The 16428-nt window shown below is 39.7% G+C and overlaps 1 protein-coding gene across 2 annotated transcripts; it reads right to left on the reverse strand.

Moving 5' to 3' along the window:
• Positions 1 to 3472: 3472 nt before the first annotated feature.
• FAM199X (family with sequence similarity 199, X-linked) lies at positions 3473 to 16424 on the reverse strand. Of its 2 annotated transcripts, XR_011681557.1 has the most exons (7): positions 16109 to 16424; positions 13175 to 13394; positions 10916 to 11065; positions 10386 to 10547; positions 9033 to 9293; positions 5700 to 8192; positions 3473 to 5590 (listed from the first exon to the last, which is right to left on the reverse strand). XR_011681557.1 is itself a non-coding variant. In XM_071442359.1 (6 exons), exons 1-6 carry the CDS (start codon positions 16294 to 16296, stop codon positions 8022 to 8024), a joined length of 1152 nt encoding a protein of 383 aa, XP_071298460.1. In that variant the 5' UTR covers positions 16297 to 16424; the 3' UTR covers positions 3473 to 8021. The 2 variants fall into 2 exon arrangements, 1 of the variants encoding a protein (XP_071298460.1); XM_071442359.1 differs by having other exon boundaries at positions 3473 to 8192.
• Between the last annotated feature and the right edge of the window lie 4 nt (positions 16425 to 16428).

The following is a 16428-nucleotide window of genomic DNA, read 5'->3' on the forward strand; positions in this document are numbered from 1 at the left end:
CAATGGTTTTGCTTTGTTCAGTAACAAAGAGATGGGATACAGAGGTGGTCTGTGTTCTAGAAGAGCAGAGAGGAGCTGCCAAGTGGAATCACCCAGAAGTTGTGAGATCCTAAGCAAAAAGAATTTGCAGTAATTGCTAAGCAGCTGACACTGCTCTTGCCAGAAAGTACCAGCCAGGTAGTGAACACACCACTGTGCTTGGCTTTGGAACAAGAGCAAGAACAAAATCTCTGGACATGCACAAACCTGCCCTGCATGAGGAGCATTTATTGCTCAAAGCATAAGCCCATCATCACAGTTCTTACAGTCCTCCAGTGCTCCTCAAGATCATAACTGCTGCACTGCCTCTTTAAATACATCTGCAACACAGGAGCCATGAAACCTACAAAATGATCTAAACTATGCTTAGATGTTGTCCACACCTGAAAATTGACCAGCTATTAAAGTCAACTAATTTCTTCCTTTGCTCATACTAGGCACAATGGAAAGTAAAACAAAATCCTGTGACTAACTATTTATTTCTACACTGAACAAAGAAAGCAAGGACTAAATCAACTTTTAAATGACTAAGAAAGGAAACAAATACCATGAAATGAGAATTACCTAAATAACAAGGATGGTCTGTAATTAATTAAAACTATTTCAACAACTCCTGCAATAAACTGCCATGTTGTACTCACAGCTTACTGTTCTCAGGAGGTGTAGACAGGAACTAGGTGTCAAGAAAAACAAGCTATGTAGATATAAACAGCTATCTGCCACATTTTAAATCTCTTTACTCTGTGATTAGATTTAAAACTTTATTCCCTCCTTTCAAGACTATTTGAGAACACATCTTCCCTAAGGGAAATATCCTACAGTTGAAGACTTTGAATCTGCTACTGTTTTATGACAGCTAAAGACACAATAGAGGATGGCTGTGCAATCACACAGAAGTGCTCAAAGCCCTCCTAGTTCTGCACAGAACCATTAAAAGCTTGACTTCCAAGAATGAACCCAAGATACCAGGGAGAACTCCTCACATGTTCTCTGCAGTTATAAGTGTTAGTAAGCTTTTTGAAAGGTAGCAATAACTGTCAGATGAGCAAAGAGAGAAAAAGAAACACTACAGAAAAGCTCCCTTTGAAGCAGTACTTTACTTTGCTCCAAAGGAAGCCCAATTCAGAGGTTATTTTAAAAAAATAAAGTTAGTCAAGGTACATCTTTTCTGCAGTGCCTCCCAGGGACTGACAGCTATGTACTTTATGAGACTCAGCACATCACAAGCTGGCTGCTTGTTTTCTATCATCACCTAATATTTTCAACTGCAAAATGCTCAGCCCCCAGTGAGGAAGTCTGAATTCAAAACAGAAATCAGGGAATTTAAACAGCAAAGCAGTGCATACATAACACTAAACAGGAGTGTATTTCCACCTTTCAGTTGCAATAAGCAAGATCAGACAAGAATTAGCAATCATCCTGAATAGAAAAAGCTAACTTTTCCCTTAGTCACTGGAAATGTTGTTGTAAAACTGACCCTTTGCAGACAGCTCCCTACTCCAAAAACAGCATAAGAGGAGAAGCAAACATCTTTCACCAGGATGTAACAGAAAATAAAGGAAAGCATTTGTAGCAAAGCAACGCTGGCAGCTGTAGTTTAAAATCCAGTAAATGACCATGGTGCTCCCCCTGGTGACAACAGACGGGCCGAGGTACCTGCGGTGAGAATCAGCCACTGCAATAAATCCTCCTGCTTCGAAAAACTTAGCAGCAATACTACTCCCACTGAAGTAGGATCAGAAAGACTCTCATGAATTATCACGCTTTAGCTTCAGGAATGTGTTCTACATTATCAGAAATAGGTTCTAACACCAGTGATGCTGCCAGGTGTAAGTCACTGCAGCATGAAGGAAAGAGCATGAAATGAGATTTCAGAACAGAAATGTGGATTTGGATTTATATTTATATTTGATTTCAACACTAGAGAAACGATTTGCAATGGATGAATGTTCCAGAAGGAGGTGAAAAAAGGAAGTTTTCTACCCAGTAGGTCACAGGATCTCTAGGAACACATACAAAGGATCTCAGGAAACCAAAGTGTAACTAGTTTTGCACAGGAAAATGTTTGGGTGAAGTCTACAGTTCAGGCCAGTATAGTAAGAATGGGTTGAGGATGGCAAGCCCATAGCCAATACCCCTGTCAATTAGGTAAAGCAAACTTTTCAATTGGTTTTGCCAGTGTGGAAATCACTCAGCTTGTGCCTTGTTTGGCCATCAAATGAAACCTTCGCAATGCAGTGAAACTGGCTACACTTGAGAGAGAAATGAAGAAATGCTTAAGGAAGGCTGATAAGAGATTCATAACACCATTGGCTGTGCCCATGTAACCCTGGTGACAGGCAGGGTTTGCCAGGAGATCAGACCCAGCTGGTACCTGATAATGAACTGCTGCAACAGGACAGACTGGGAAGGTTCTGGCAGTCAGAGTGTGAGCATCAGCTTCCCTGCAGCTCCTGGGTGCTGTCCAAGGAAACATCAGCCCTCACTATGAGCCAACATCCCAGTGGGTCAAGGTCCTTGGAAACATTTCAATTTGGTTTTTGTTGCAAAACATTCCACACTGTCACTCACCTTTGGGTAAAAACAGAAAAAACACACAAGCAGACTGCTCAGGTGGAGGCACAGCACCACCAGAGCAAGAGCTTCCACAGTCCTGTTCACAACAAGTAAAGATCTCTCACAGTTTGACAAGACTTGCTGTGATATGCAGCACTTTCACCCTGTCCTTCCATCCCCTGACATCTACAGAAACTGGGATATCAACACTTGGTCAGTTTTAACTTCTGTCAGTGTTTGATGAGAATCAACTCCCAGAAGTGTTTGATGAGCCATAGCCAAGACAAAGAAGGCAGTTTTAGATCCCTGAGCTGCTGCAGGAAACTTTCTGCACGCTGAGGAATACATCCCTATGCCAGCTATCCTCTTCTCAGGTTTTCAGGATTTTTTTACTGGACACCAAAGGGAAAAAGGAGGTTTTGCAATACTACACTTCAAACTTCAGTATTGCAGAAGGCAAATTTTGTTCAGGGACACGACTTCTACAAGCTGGCAAGTGTCCTCACTCTTGCCTGCTCAAAGACTGCCATGTTCTTGCTGGTGCTGAGCATAGATATAAAAAATACCTCTGGAACAGGAATCAAAACAAAAGACAGACAGCTTTAAGTACATGACCTTGGGTTATACAATTCACAACAATTAATTGCTTGCATATGAAACCATTCTTGTCAGATTTTGCAGTTAACAAACCCCTTTAGCTAAGGGGGGACCAGTTTGCTTTCTGCCATCAAGAACAATTAAGATGTGCCACTTTATTGTTATTTTATGCCTGTGCAGCGACAAAAAATTTGTATTTTCTGCCTGTGAAGAGTGACTTCACAGGCCCTGTATATGAATCCCCCTCCTCTGAAGAAGACACCACATCATTTCATAAGAATATCTTTGCTATATCATTAATTTTAATTCCAACCTGTACTTCAATATGCACATAACTATTTTCAAATACAATGAAAACTTAAATTCAACAGCATCAGAGCTTTCAGTAAATCCTTCACAACTTCAGAAAAATCTCTATAAACATTGTGTAAAGTAGATACAGAATGTACAGAGAATGGTTTTCTATACAAAAGTGCATTTTAGCAATACAATTAGCAGAGAACCTGGGAAAAAAACCCCTCAATTTAAGCAATACCATATACTCTAATCTATACCCTCCTCTCTCCCCCCCACAAAAAGAAAGAAAAAAAAATCAACCCCCCCACCTTCCCCTTGCTTTGGTTATTAACTATATTCAAGGCTTCCACATTACAATTTTATTTTTTTTACACTGGACTATTTATTTGTAATTTGGAAATGTTTTAAAGTTAGCCAGATGAGAGAGAATGCAAATATGATTCATCAGAGTTAACAGTCAAAATAGACAAATTTTGAATATTACATAGATTTGCTCTTGATTGATTAATAAACTAATCTTTGCAATCCTTAAATGGACAACTGCTGACTTTTCTGTGCCCAAGAATTGCAAGATCAGTAAGCTTAAGAAAATTAAACCAATAAATCTAACATTTGCCATGAAAATCTGGCTTATATGAATGAACTTTAAAAGCTCCCAAAACAGTCAGGTTTATTAATATTTATAAACCAATGCATCAACTGATTTCAAAGTTGAAGGAGTGTTAGGAGAAAAGAAATGGCTTCAGGCCATTCAGCATAGATAAACACTAAATATTGCCATTTTTATTTTTCTGTGTTGTATATGCACTCTGATGTAAATGCATGTAAGTAAGTTCAAGCAGGTTGGTTGGTTTGTTTTCTTACCAGAGAATGATCTTCACAGGTTTCAAACCACAATATAAGAACTAAAATTTGAGCCCAGGAAAGTCTTGTAAAGAATTTTCCTGCTCTTCTGAGTAAGCACCTCATACTGAGCACATTGTAACCATCTTTTTATCAGCTTCCCAGATTAAAAAAAAAATAGGTATTTTAACAAAAGATGACATTAGATACACAGAAATCAGCCAAGTTTGTCAGGCAGCTTTCTTCCTCATATTTAAAATCATATTAGAAAATAATGTTCTCTCTTGTTTACAGTCCTATTGCAATCAGACTTTCAGTGCTCCTTCTAAGCCTTTTTAGAGAAAAAGTTACCATGGAAGCAAACTGTTATCATTACAGAGTGTAAATTGTTTACATCCACACTGCAGTGGGTACAATGTTCCTACAGACACAGTTTTAGTACCATGAAGCCATGTAACTATGAGCTTTTTCCTGTGTGTCTCTGTATTGCTTTTAAGCTTGACATTTTTTCTCTATTAATAAAAAACAGGGTTTTGATTTATTTTTTAAGGAAAAAAAACTCAATAAGGATGCATTATTTTAACAGTCTGTTACTATTCTTCATCAGAACCCAGTAGTTACACCTATAGCCACAAAGGCCATAACCTGTATCAGCAAGATCAGATTTCACTGACATTGCAACTGTTTGACTACTACCACAGGTATTTCACAGAAATTAATAGATTTAGATTGGAAAAGTCCTTTTAGGATCATCAACCCTAAATCTAACACTGCCAAGCCCACCACTAAACCATGGTCTAAGTGCCACATTTACATGTCTTTTAAAACCACCATGGACAGAGTCTTCCTGAGTAAATGTTGAGCATGCTGCAGGGAAAAACATGAATCTGACAAAAAACCTTCCCCCACCACAAAATGAGTGTGCCACTGCAACTACAGAGGATGAGAAAGCAAAAGGAAAAAAACCTCAAATGTGTAGAAGTATATGAGAACTGAATGCCACAGACACTTCAGGCCTGATTCTCTGAGATCAGGGAGAGACAACATTGTATCTCTGAGTACTTGGCAAAAGAACATTCAGGGTAAGCAAGATGTTATTCTGCATTCTTACCAGAACATTCAGAGTTTTGTATTCTTTGTATTCTTATGAGCATCCTGGATCTATGAGATCACAGAGCTATAAATTATTGGCATGGAATTCCTGGAAATCCACTCTCTTCTATCATTTTAACTGTCACACACATGACTGAAGTACCTGCTGGAGACAACACAGCACAATCAGCTATTCTGGCACCCAGGACCTTTTTGTCCAATGTAACAGATGAGCAACTGGACCCATCTAATCACTTAGAATAATTTATACTTACATGCTCACACTATGATGGAAATACTATCCTCCCTCATTTCAGGATCTCTGGAAGCTAGGAGACAGGTGGCCAGAATGAACTGTACCTCATCAAAATGATGGGGTCTTCTCTCAACAAAACCCTGAGGCATTTTAAACTCTGAATAACTGCTGAAACAGAATAAAGTGAACACACTTTCATGCTCCACCACACTGAGATATTGCACCTTCCTTACAATTCACTTCAGAGTTTTAATTCTCTACAGTACAAAGTGTGCATTTTTCTTCAGAAAAAAAAATTCAATCACATTTCAAAGTCACTGCAGAAAATAAAGGTTGTACTGAAATGTGATAGTGTACATATGGTGAAGTATTTCATGATGAATTCATCCATTACCATGGAAGAGTTTAACAACCACACCTTGAAATTAGCCAAATTGATAGCAATTGAATTTTATCTTCTCTACAAGATATTTGAAAGAAGCTCCAGATTTAAGTCAATCTAAATTCTCAGTAAAGTGTATACTGTTAAGAAGTTTTCAGTATTGATTATACAGGAGGGAGGCATCAATCAGCAACAGCACAGTACAAGCAAATACTGACAGGTGACAGACACTTGTGGATATTGGACAGAGAACTGGCCATATGGGACAGCTAACTTGAGCTTAAAATGACATTACCTGGCTTTTAGTCAGTCAGTGGCCAAGCCTGGGGACCTGCTGTAGAGCAGCACTAAGTTCAAACATATTAGTTTGACTATTTATTACCCCATTATTTACCCCATTTATTTCTTAGCAGAACTCTTTCAGAGGCCATTGTTCAGATAATTTACTGGTCAGTTTATTTTGAGGCTAAAAGGAATGCCACTTCTGAAAGAAAAATATTTCAGCTGTCAGGGCTAGCAAGTCTGTGCAGGGCATGGAACATTAATGTCAGTAGTCCTAAAGCTGACCATGCATTCTGCAGGATTGGGCTACATCCTGCAATTACAGACACCTGTGGCCACACTAAACTGTCAAACTCCTTAATTCAAGAGCAAAATTAAAGTAATGAAACATCAACATTATAAAAAATTATTTCCTAAACTCAGAACTCAAAATACTTTTATACACTTTTCAATTTCACATTAAAATTTAGAACTATCATTTTTATGTCTGCCATGGGGGAAGGAGTTCTATAAAAGTAGTTCCAAGATAAAAACTAAAATCAGCTTAAAGATTGTCAGAATTGAGAAAAAGGTTGAAACTACTACTGTTTCCCTACCTGAAAGCCACAATTTTACCTAATTTTCTTATCATGAGAAATTTCAAAAGCTGATAGACAACAAAAGGAGAATTCTGATACATGTCATGGTGTAACGACCCACACAGAAGACAACCTCAGCTAAACATACAATTTAAAAAGTACAGCTGCATTAATTAAGTTCTCCTGTCAACAATATGAATCAAATATATTTAGATATGCTTCTAGGGAAGAAAACCTCTGAAGTTGTGTGTCACTTGTTTGCACCTCTGTTTCCAGTAGTGTTTTTAGCTATTTTATGTAGTGTCCTAGACAACTTAATTGCAGGTTAGTGTATTTTCAATGTATAAATGTGTTTTTATTGGAATCTTTTCACAGAAATACTAGAGATGTTCTGGTGAACCATTAGTAATAATCGTAAGATACTGAGCAACAAAATAACCTTCTGAAGACTAAGTCTGCAATTATTTTGAGGGGTTTTTTAATTTTTAGTTGGTTGCTAAGAACTACATTATTAGGCAGTATTTGTATTACAGATTCTCTGGATTAGAAGTCCTGTTTTCTGTTTTCTGTGTAGTTTAATTTAAATCACAACTTTTAGAAAAGTATCAACAGTACTTTGCTTTTGTACAAACCAAGAGCAAGGCTGAAGAAAGCTCCACAGAGCAAAAGATTTTTCCTCATGCTAAACAATCTTCCTAATAATGGAAAAGGAGGACAGAAAAAGTCAAGTGTAATACTAACTCAAAGCTGGAAAAAAACTAAAAAAGCTGAAGCATAGTAATGCATGCTTTGTGTCATCCAAAAGTACCCCTAGACTTACGTGCAAGTAAGTTAGCATGTTAGCCAAGTTCAAATTTCCTTAAAATCACATCTATTCAGCAGCTTTTCAGAAGACAGGAAAGTTTCTGAATTCTTGGTTGCAAAATTAGTCTCAAAAAGCTGAAGTTACTCAATACTTAGACCTTCTTAGCAGAATTACACTTGAGAAAAGATCTGGTTTGTATTGTTAATACTAATCAAAATTTGGTCAAGAAATATATGTAAACAATAAGGATAATACATTTAAGGCTTAGAAAGAACACTGATAAATTCACCCCTGTCACATTAAAACATCCACATCTCCTTCATGGTCCTCCTCAGTCACTTTTAAAGACAGCACTTCTTCATTAAGAAATAATCCACTCAGTCTTTCCTTACGAGCCTGTCTTTGCTCTTTCAGCTGTCTCTTCCGTAAGGCCTTTTGCTGGAGTTTCCGTTGCTTGGAACGTTTCTGTCAAAATACAGACGAGACAAAACATAAGATTTTGTTCTGTAAATTATAAAAAACACCTCTAAAGCTGGAAAATATAAATTAACCTCTAAAACAACATCTGCTCTGAAAAATAACAAATACGAATTCTCAGCAGTGGTGTAAACATTCATCCAAAATCATACCTAATATTAAAATATTAAGACCATTTATCACAACTGAATTCTGAGGCACAACATTAACCTGTGATGTTGCATAGTCAAGTCTTCAATTGAAAGAATCTTTATTGATGGAGAAATTTTACAGTCTTACATTAACAAACCCAAGATGCCGAAGAGCAAGAAAGAACTGCTCCTCTCCTTCACACTTGAAATTTAAATTATGGGGACAGAAGGAGTGCCACAGTTCTGCTTTAAATGAGACATGCTTCAGAGGGTCCCTTCTCACCAAGGAATCTCATGAGACATGCTCAAAAGATAAAGAACATTAAAAAAGCCTGATGAAACTTCTAGTTGAGAAAAAAAACATCACGGGTGTCTCTACTGTCCAGAAATCATGCCTAGATTACGGTGATCATTCTTAAACAGTTTTTTCCTTAAGTTAGATAATAAGCCCTTATTCAAGCCCATTCAACTTATCCTAAACAAAAGGAATTAGAATATCTACCACATACAAACACCAGGCTTTTGGTTAGAAGTGATGGGAAGAGCACAAGTTTAAACTCCTTATGATCATTGGCTTAGACAGACAACTCAGTTACTCTGCTCCTTCAGGACAAACATCCCAGGTAAGATCCCATGAGCAAGCTTCAGGAGTTAAGACAGTTTAATTAACACAGCCACACATAACTAGAAACTTTACTTTGGAATCCCGGATTCTCTCTGCAGCACTTGTGGACAAATTGCTGTCACTGTGCGCCCGACTCATGTTGGCACTGGAGTTGGAGGCGGAGTTGGCAACGCTGGAGCCGCTGCTGCTGGCTGAGCTGACCATGCTGGCACTGCTGCTGCTGCCACTGGCACCACTCACACCACTGGTACTTGCACAGCTGTAGCTGCTCCTTTTCCAGCTCTCCCTTGCAGACCGCTGGCGAGGTCCGTGTTCCTTGATATAGTTTCTCACCTTTAGAACAGAGGCAGCAAAATTACTGTAGTTTGATTAATGCTGCACTGAGATACTGCTTTTCATGGAAAAAAATACAGTCTAATAATGATGAAGTTATTGGGTCAGTTCAGTTAGGCTTTTAAAACATTTTCTTGTGGCTGCTTAAATCACAAGCAATCTGGAGTCACCCAGAGAACTTAACTATGTGAACATTTGTGACATTTCACTATGGAAGGAAGAAAAATATGTAGCAAGGGCTGGGGGATTCTTTTCTCTCCTGCCTGTCAGGTTTGTGACTATGTAACAATAAATTATTATTTTAACAACAAAAAGGAATATCAGTCAAGTTCAACTGAATTAAGGTATTTACTTAATGTATCAAACCCCTTTATTTTGCCAGGTATACTCAAACCAAAGAGTGTAAATAAAGAAGCACTTTTCTGCTTTAAGATGACACAAAATGTTTGAAATATGAAACCGACCAAGCCCATAAAAGCAGTGAATATTTTCTATTTTCAACTTTATCTTCATCATTATCAGTGCAACACAGAGGAGTTCAGCTTGTATGGACACTGCATCTCTTCCCAACACCACATCTCAATAACTCAATGACTGAGAAAAGAGTAGAATGTATCTACTCTATCAGCCAGTCACCCTTCTTGGTTATAATTTGCATCTTCTAGCATCTTTAAAATGCATTATTCTCTATCCCTTTCTACATGAAACTTATGGTCTTCCCTAATGAATTCCAGTCTTTTGGGGTCTTAAATGCTAATTTACATACAGTGAGCAAATGAAGACTCTCAGCTGGCTGATGGTCATGAAGTAGAGTACAGTGCCATAACCAGCACCAGGTCCACAACATGACCCATTACACACTCACCAGCTCTGGCTTAACACACAATGAGAATATACAACCAGCCTTATGTCAAGGTTTAATACATACAAATATGCTTTTGAACTCTATTTCTGTCACTGACAGTATTGTACTCTAGTGTCTCTCTCTACATCTAATGATTATGCATAAAAATTGATCACAAGTCCATAAGATTTTGCAATATATAACCAGATGCTGAAACCTTGAAGTCAAATGTACAAACCTTAACTCACCTGTTTCAGTTTTTCATCTGTGAGACAGTTCAATTCAATAATGAATTCACTATCTGTAGGTGAGATCTGAGCAGTAGGATCAATAATTTTAATAATATCAAGTTGCTCTCGAAGGCCCATCTCTGTACTGACTTTGCGACTCAAATATTCAATATATTCAACCTAGGACCCAAAGAAAGGCAGGTCATTTTGAGGTATTACTAATTCTAAATGAGAAACAGAAAACAGAACTGACAGAATAAAACATGCTCAAATATCATGGTTCTAGCCTTAAAAACTTAGGGTGAAAACTTGGGTATCCTTAAAAACTTAGGGTGAAAACTTGGGTATCCTTAAAAACTTGGGGTGAAAACTTGAGTAGGCATTAAACTGCCTCCTCTAGATCCAAAGGATGAGGTTTAGTTTTAAGAATCAAATAGTACTGCACAGGTCTGCATTTACACCTACAGCAAACAGGATGGGCTTTAAGTTGTGTCTTTTAATTGGAAGTTCTTCTGTACATTGCAGTTCTCACATAGGAAAAAAGTCACCTGTTCATCATTTGTCATTGCACTCCATGGAAGCTCATCAAGATTCCTGTGCTTGTTTTTCTTTTTGGGAAGCAGACAGGGAGAGCTTGGAATACTTGGTATAACATCAGAGAGCACATCACTCCCACTTGCAATGTCGCTGCCAGGCAACTTGTAACATGCAAAAGGAAGAACAAAGCTTTAGAATAGAGTAGGCAGATTGTAAATTATTCTAACACTATTAACAATTCAAAACATACCATCAAATTAGCAAAGCATTGATTATCTCTGTACTTTAACAAACTCTTTCTAATTACTCATAAACCTGCAATACTCCCTTGAATCTTCCCGTAAACAGCAAGTGCAGCAAACTCAATTCACACTATTCTGTACTCATCAATCCTCTTTAAAAATTTTTGTTTAAGAAAACACAGACTGAAGTTGCATTTCAACTATTTCCCTTTTCCATCAGTGGAAACTGTTCATTACAATCTAAACCTAAATCTAAACTTCCCATTTTGGAGCATAAGTCTGGTTTAAGGAATAATTTTAACGTAGGTCTGTAATTCCTACCAAACTCCATAATTACACAAGAAAATGCAATTTAAATCACTGTCATTTGCCTGGAAGCAACTGAGAACTTCAGCTAGCTTCATTTATACAACTGATATGTGATTTCTGAATGCACTTCCAATTAAAGTGGGACAGCTGGATTACTTGGGCTCAGATTCTGTCAGATCACACCATAAAGAGCTATAAAAAAGCCTTCCCAAAATCCTACAAATCTAATCAAGTAAGCCTCTTAAGAAAAGTTTGTTTTAAAAAACAAAGAGGAATAAAAAAGCTGGTTACCAATCAAACATACTGTCAGCTAGCTAAGACATAGGAAATGGCTTCTTATCAAAACAATTGCCAAGTGTATCAGGCAATCGAAATCTCACAATTCAATAAAGCTCTGAATCTTTGGGATCCAACCTGAGCTGTTCCTACAGACTGCATTATACACACACACTTGTAACTTCAGTGCTATAAAATACATTGTTGAGACCAGCAGCTGGACTAAGACAGTCGGAAATTCAAAGCTGATCTCAGTACACATCTCAAGTTCACTTGCATCTTCTGGAACAGGATTTGAACTTTCCTGAAATCAGTTTTCAGTTCCTGTACTGTCCTTACAAGACTCTCTACATGCTCTGACTAAGCTTTATGACAAAATTTTCAAGTATTCCCCAAAAAACTCTGAAGGCCTATGCTGCCTATTTCAAAGTCATGTATACTGATGATATATCAGTATATATTCACAGCTGATTTAGGTCTTTAATACAAAAGGTCAGTTTAGGTCTATAATACATTAAAAATGCATATCACATTTGAAAATCTGCTGACAGGGAAGACTATCACAAATTAGAAATACCCAGTGAGGACTGTATCCAGCACAGACTTGGGAAAAGGATGTGATTCACCTTCCCATTCTGGTGAGACAAAATGAGCTCTGTACTCTTACTGGGGTAGAAAAAATACTATAGAAATAAGCTATGGCAAGAGTTTGTACACTTTACCTAGAAAGTATCAGTAGGACCAGACATCTATAACCAGATTTCATTAGCAGGGCAGATCTTCAGTACAAAGGGTCTAAGCTCATGGCTACAAGAAACACACACTGGTCTCTAAAACCAAACGACCATAATATGTAAGCAACTTTCTTTGGAGAGCTGACCTTCAGTCTCCCCTCCTGATTAAGGAGGTTGGAATAAAATGAAACAAAATATTTTTTCTATCATTCAAGATTCAGATATGCACTCCTATGTTCAGTAGTTACAAGGAAACAAGTGCTGAGGTCACTTGGTTTGTTCAGAAGAGGAGACTGAGGGGAGACTTCATAGCTGTCTACAGCTTCTCAAGAGGGGAAGAGGAGAGGGAGGCAGCAATCTCTCCTCTCTGGTGACCAGTGACAGGACACAAGGGAAGAGCAGGATGCCAGGTCAGGGGAAGTTAAAGTTAGGTATCAGGAAAAGATTCTTCCCCCAGAGGCTGCTGGGGAAGTGGAACAGTGGAACAGGCTCCCCAGCCTGACAGAGTTCAAGGAATGTTTAGGCAACACTCTCAGACACAGGGTGTAACTTCTGGGCTTGTCCTGTGCAGGACCAGGAGCTGGACTTCAGTGATCCCTGTGGGTCCCTTCCAACTCAGGATATTCTATTCCATCACTTTTCAACTACAGCTAAATCCAGCATGCAATAGTCTACACAAAATTTTACATTTCCAGTGGAACCAGTTTACCTGCCACTCAAACTCACTGTCTGACCAATCCCAGTAAGTGCTGATAGAAGAGGAGACATCACTGCAGACACTGCCCTCAGGGAACAGATCAAAAGAGGTGAACTCCTGGTCATCCAGCAGAGAGTAGCAATCATCCTGATCCCCCACGGACACGGATGAGAACAGCTCCTCGCTGCACTCCGAGCTGGCCACGCTCGTCCCACAAGATGTCAAGTTCCACCTGCAAAACAGGACAACACAATTAGAGAGCAGCAAACCTTGGCATCATGTGTCCTCAGAAATTCCTTTAAGCCTAAAACTACCTCCAATTTGCTAGTCAGTGATACTATACATCAGTACACGATACATTTTATTGAAATAAGTTATAATTGCGTAAATTGAAGTATTCTATTTTTAAGTATTTTTAAAAGTACATCAACAACACCAAAGGGAACACAGTGTTACAAATATCAAGGCAAAAGTCCATATACAGTTAGTATAATTACACCTTTATTTTCATATATTGTCAATTTCTACCCCAGAACTATGACTCCTGTAGGATGGAAATTGACCCTTTTTTGCTGCTAGTCGGGTTTTTAAAACACACTGGTCTAAAAAAAAATTTCCATGTATTGGGATATTTAAACTTCCATATAAACTGGAAAAAACAGAAGTAAGTAATTAATCAATTTGACTTCAGGACAAATTGAAGTCAAGAAGAAATTCCAGGTTGATAGTCCCCCACAAAATTAAGGCTTACTAAGGAAACACATTATGGATCTATTGTTCACAACTCTGAATGGCAAAACCATCAGACATGGCACAGTGCAGGATGGGGAAGTGACCTGTGTGAAAATGATACCATGCCAAAATAAACACTTTTTTGCCTCATTACAAAGCTAGTTGAAGTTGTTGCTAAAGGAAAGCTGTTGAGAACTCAATTTTCACAGAACAGATTTTTTACTCTAATGCGAGTAAGCCAGAATGTACCAAGCTCATGAAATCAGTCTCCATATCTGGAACTTATTTTACATATTGGAGAAAAGTAGGTCGAGACAAATATGAGTCAGCACAGCACTGCAATATGGCCAAAACAATTTGAAAAGGGCTTCTAAAATGCACCACACAAACCCACACAATCAACTCCTGTTCCATCAGCCTGTCCACTTCAGCCTGGCTAACTAGAAAACACTCTTCTATCCAACTGAGAAATCATATCACCAGAAAGGCTGGTCCTCAATCTCATTAAACTGCATACCAGGCTGGCTAAATATGTTTGTGATGGATTCACTCCCACACCTACTTGGCAGATGTGAATTTATCCAATGTTAAAGACATTTCCAAAACTTTCCTCGTAGCAGATTCAGGAGTTCTTGCCCTGCCTCCCTTTCTGCATCCCCCATAGATGTGCAAAGCCTTGCTGGTACAGACTCTTGTGGGCAAGGCAATCCGTGGGCAATGAGCAGAACAAGACTGTGGTGACACAGCACAGTATTCAACATGAATACGGTTTCAGAATCCATGAAATAATAATGAAATGAGAGATAGAGTGTTCCCAGACATATCCCAGACATATCAAAACAAAGGATGAGGTACAGGAGCTCTAGCACCAACAAACTACACAGATACTCCAGGTGCAGGCAGCCAGCCTCACCTTCTCATGGCTGGGGGGCTGCTGTGCTCCCTGGGGTGAACTGCATTAAATTACTCCTAACTTCAAAGAATAGAAAGCCTTATGTGAACACCACGGACTGAGCTGCACATCTGCAATGGCTTAATCAGTGCAAGACAGGGCATGTCCTTTTCCAGAGAAGTCAAACAACCCCTCAAGATGCCTGGGTTACAAACCTGGGCTTGTAGAAAGAGCAAACCTGAGCAACACACTTGGGAAGGCAACACAGAGAAATGTACAAAATTAATTAAATGCAAATTTGGTGAGTATCACACATTTATTTACAGATATTATAAGAATATATCTTACTGCTCATGTCTTATGACTCAAGAACTATACTATGAGAGTGCATCATGTTTGATCAAGACTCTTCATGCTGAATCATTTAAGAATGTATAATTAAAAGTTTGCCCTTGTAAATGACACTTTTAAAGTGCAATTTTCATGACTTGATACAAATTCAGTCTTCATAATTGTGCCACAGAAATACTAATAACCCATAAAAGAATCTTGCAAGACTGGAACAGGAATGTTGGAGATACATATGTTGGAGACTAAAATCTCATAGAGTATTCTCAAAGAAAGCTATTGCTATATTCAAGCTTAATACTACATATTAGCAGAATTGGGTTCTTAGGAAAGCAGGACTGTGATTTTGATTTTATGAACACAACTGGAATTTCTTTGCAGAGCTGTATTAGCACTTCTACAAATTACAGGCAGAATAATTTGCCCTTAATTATTTGCATGGGGTGGAAATATTTCTGCAGGAGTCAGTGGAGTCACCACGCCGCCTAACTCATTCTGAATCTCTAAAGGTCTGGCTGGTCTGACCACGCAAGTCTTATAAACACACCATTCTGTAGCTGCCTACAGCCCTCAAAAATTCAAAATCTCGAAAATTAAGAAACTCAGACTGAGAGTAGGAGCATCCTGATTCAAGTGGATGGTGTCCCTGCCAGGGCAGGGGAGTTGGAACTACATGACCTTTAGAGTCCCTTCCAACCATTCTGTGATTCTACGAAAAAGCACATCTTAAAAAACCCACCCAGCTCACACTCAACCGTAACGTGATGAGCCGAAGCCAGGGAAGGGTAACCCGGCAGGGCGTGGGGAGGACACGGGGGGCACCTGCAGCCCGGCCGTGCCCGGCCCGCCCCGGGCAGGAGCAGGGGAAGGATGCGCGGCCCTGTCAGGGGCGGCCCCGACCCCGCCGCGACCCCCGCACCCGTCCCCGGCCCTCAGCATCACCCGGCCCGGCCGCCCCGAGGCGCCGAGCGGACCTGTTGGAGTGGAAGCGGTGCAGAGGGTCGGTGCGGTGGCAGGAGGAGAGCTGGCAGCCGAAATCGCTGACGTCCAGGCAGCCCTCCTCGCTCAGGCTCAAGCTGCCGCCCCGCGGCGGGTGCTGGTGCGAGAGCAGCGGGCACGGCTCCTCGGGGGTCAGGAACTTCTCGTACGGCTCCTCGGTCATGGCGGCGGGCGCGGGGGCGGCGGGAGCGCCTCAGGCGGCGGCGGGAGCGCCTCGGGCACACGGCGTCGGCGGCGCCGCCATCAGCGGCCGGTCCCGGGACGCGCCGCGCTGTCGCGGCCGCTGCTTCCGGCG

Source organism: Agelaius tricolor, unplaced genomic scaffold, assembly GCF_023055355.1.
Source record: "Agelaius tricolor isolate 1412-34295 unplaced genomic scaffold, bAgeTri1.0.p SCAF_17, whole genome shotgun sequence".
NCBI lineage: Eukaryota > Metazoa > Chordata > Aves > Passeriformes > Icteridae > Agelaius > Agelaius tricolor.

Coding starts and splice junctions, on each gene's coding strand:
- FAM199X (XM_071442359.1), bottom strand. CDS start 16,296: ATGACCGAGGAGCCGTACGAGAAGTTCCTGACCCCCGAGGAGCCGTGC. Junction 13,395..16,108: donor CACCGCTTCCACTCCAACAG/GTCCGCTCGGCG, acceptor CCTGTTTTGCAG/GTGGAACTTGACATCTTGTG. Junction 9,294..10,385: donor CAGATGAAAAACTGAAACAG/GTGAGTTAAGGT, acceptor TCTGTTCTAAAG/GTGAGAAACTATATCAAGGA.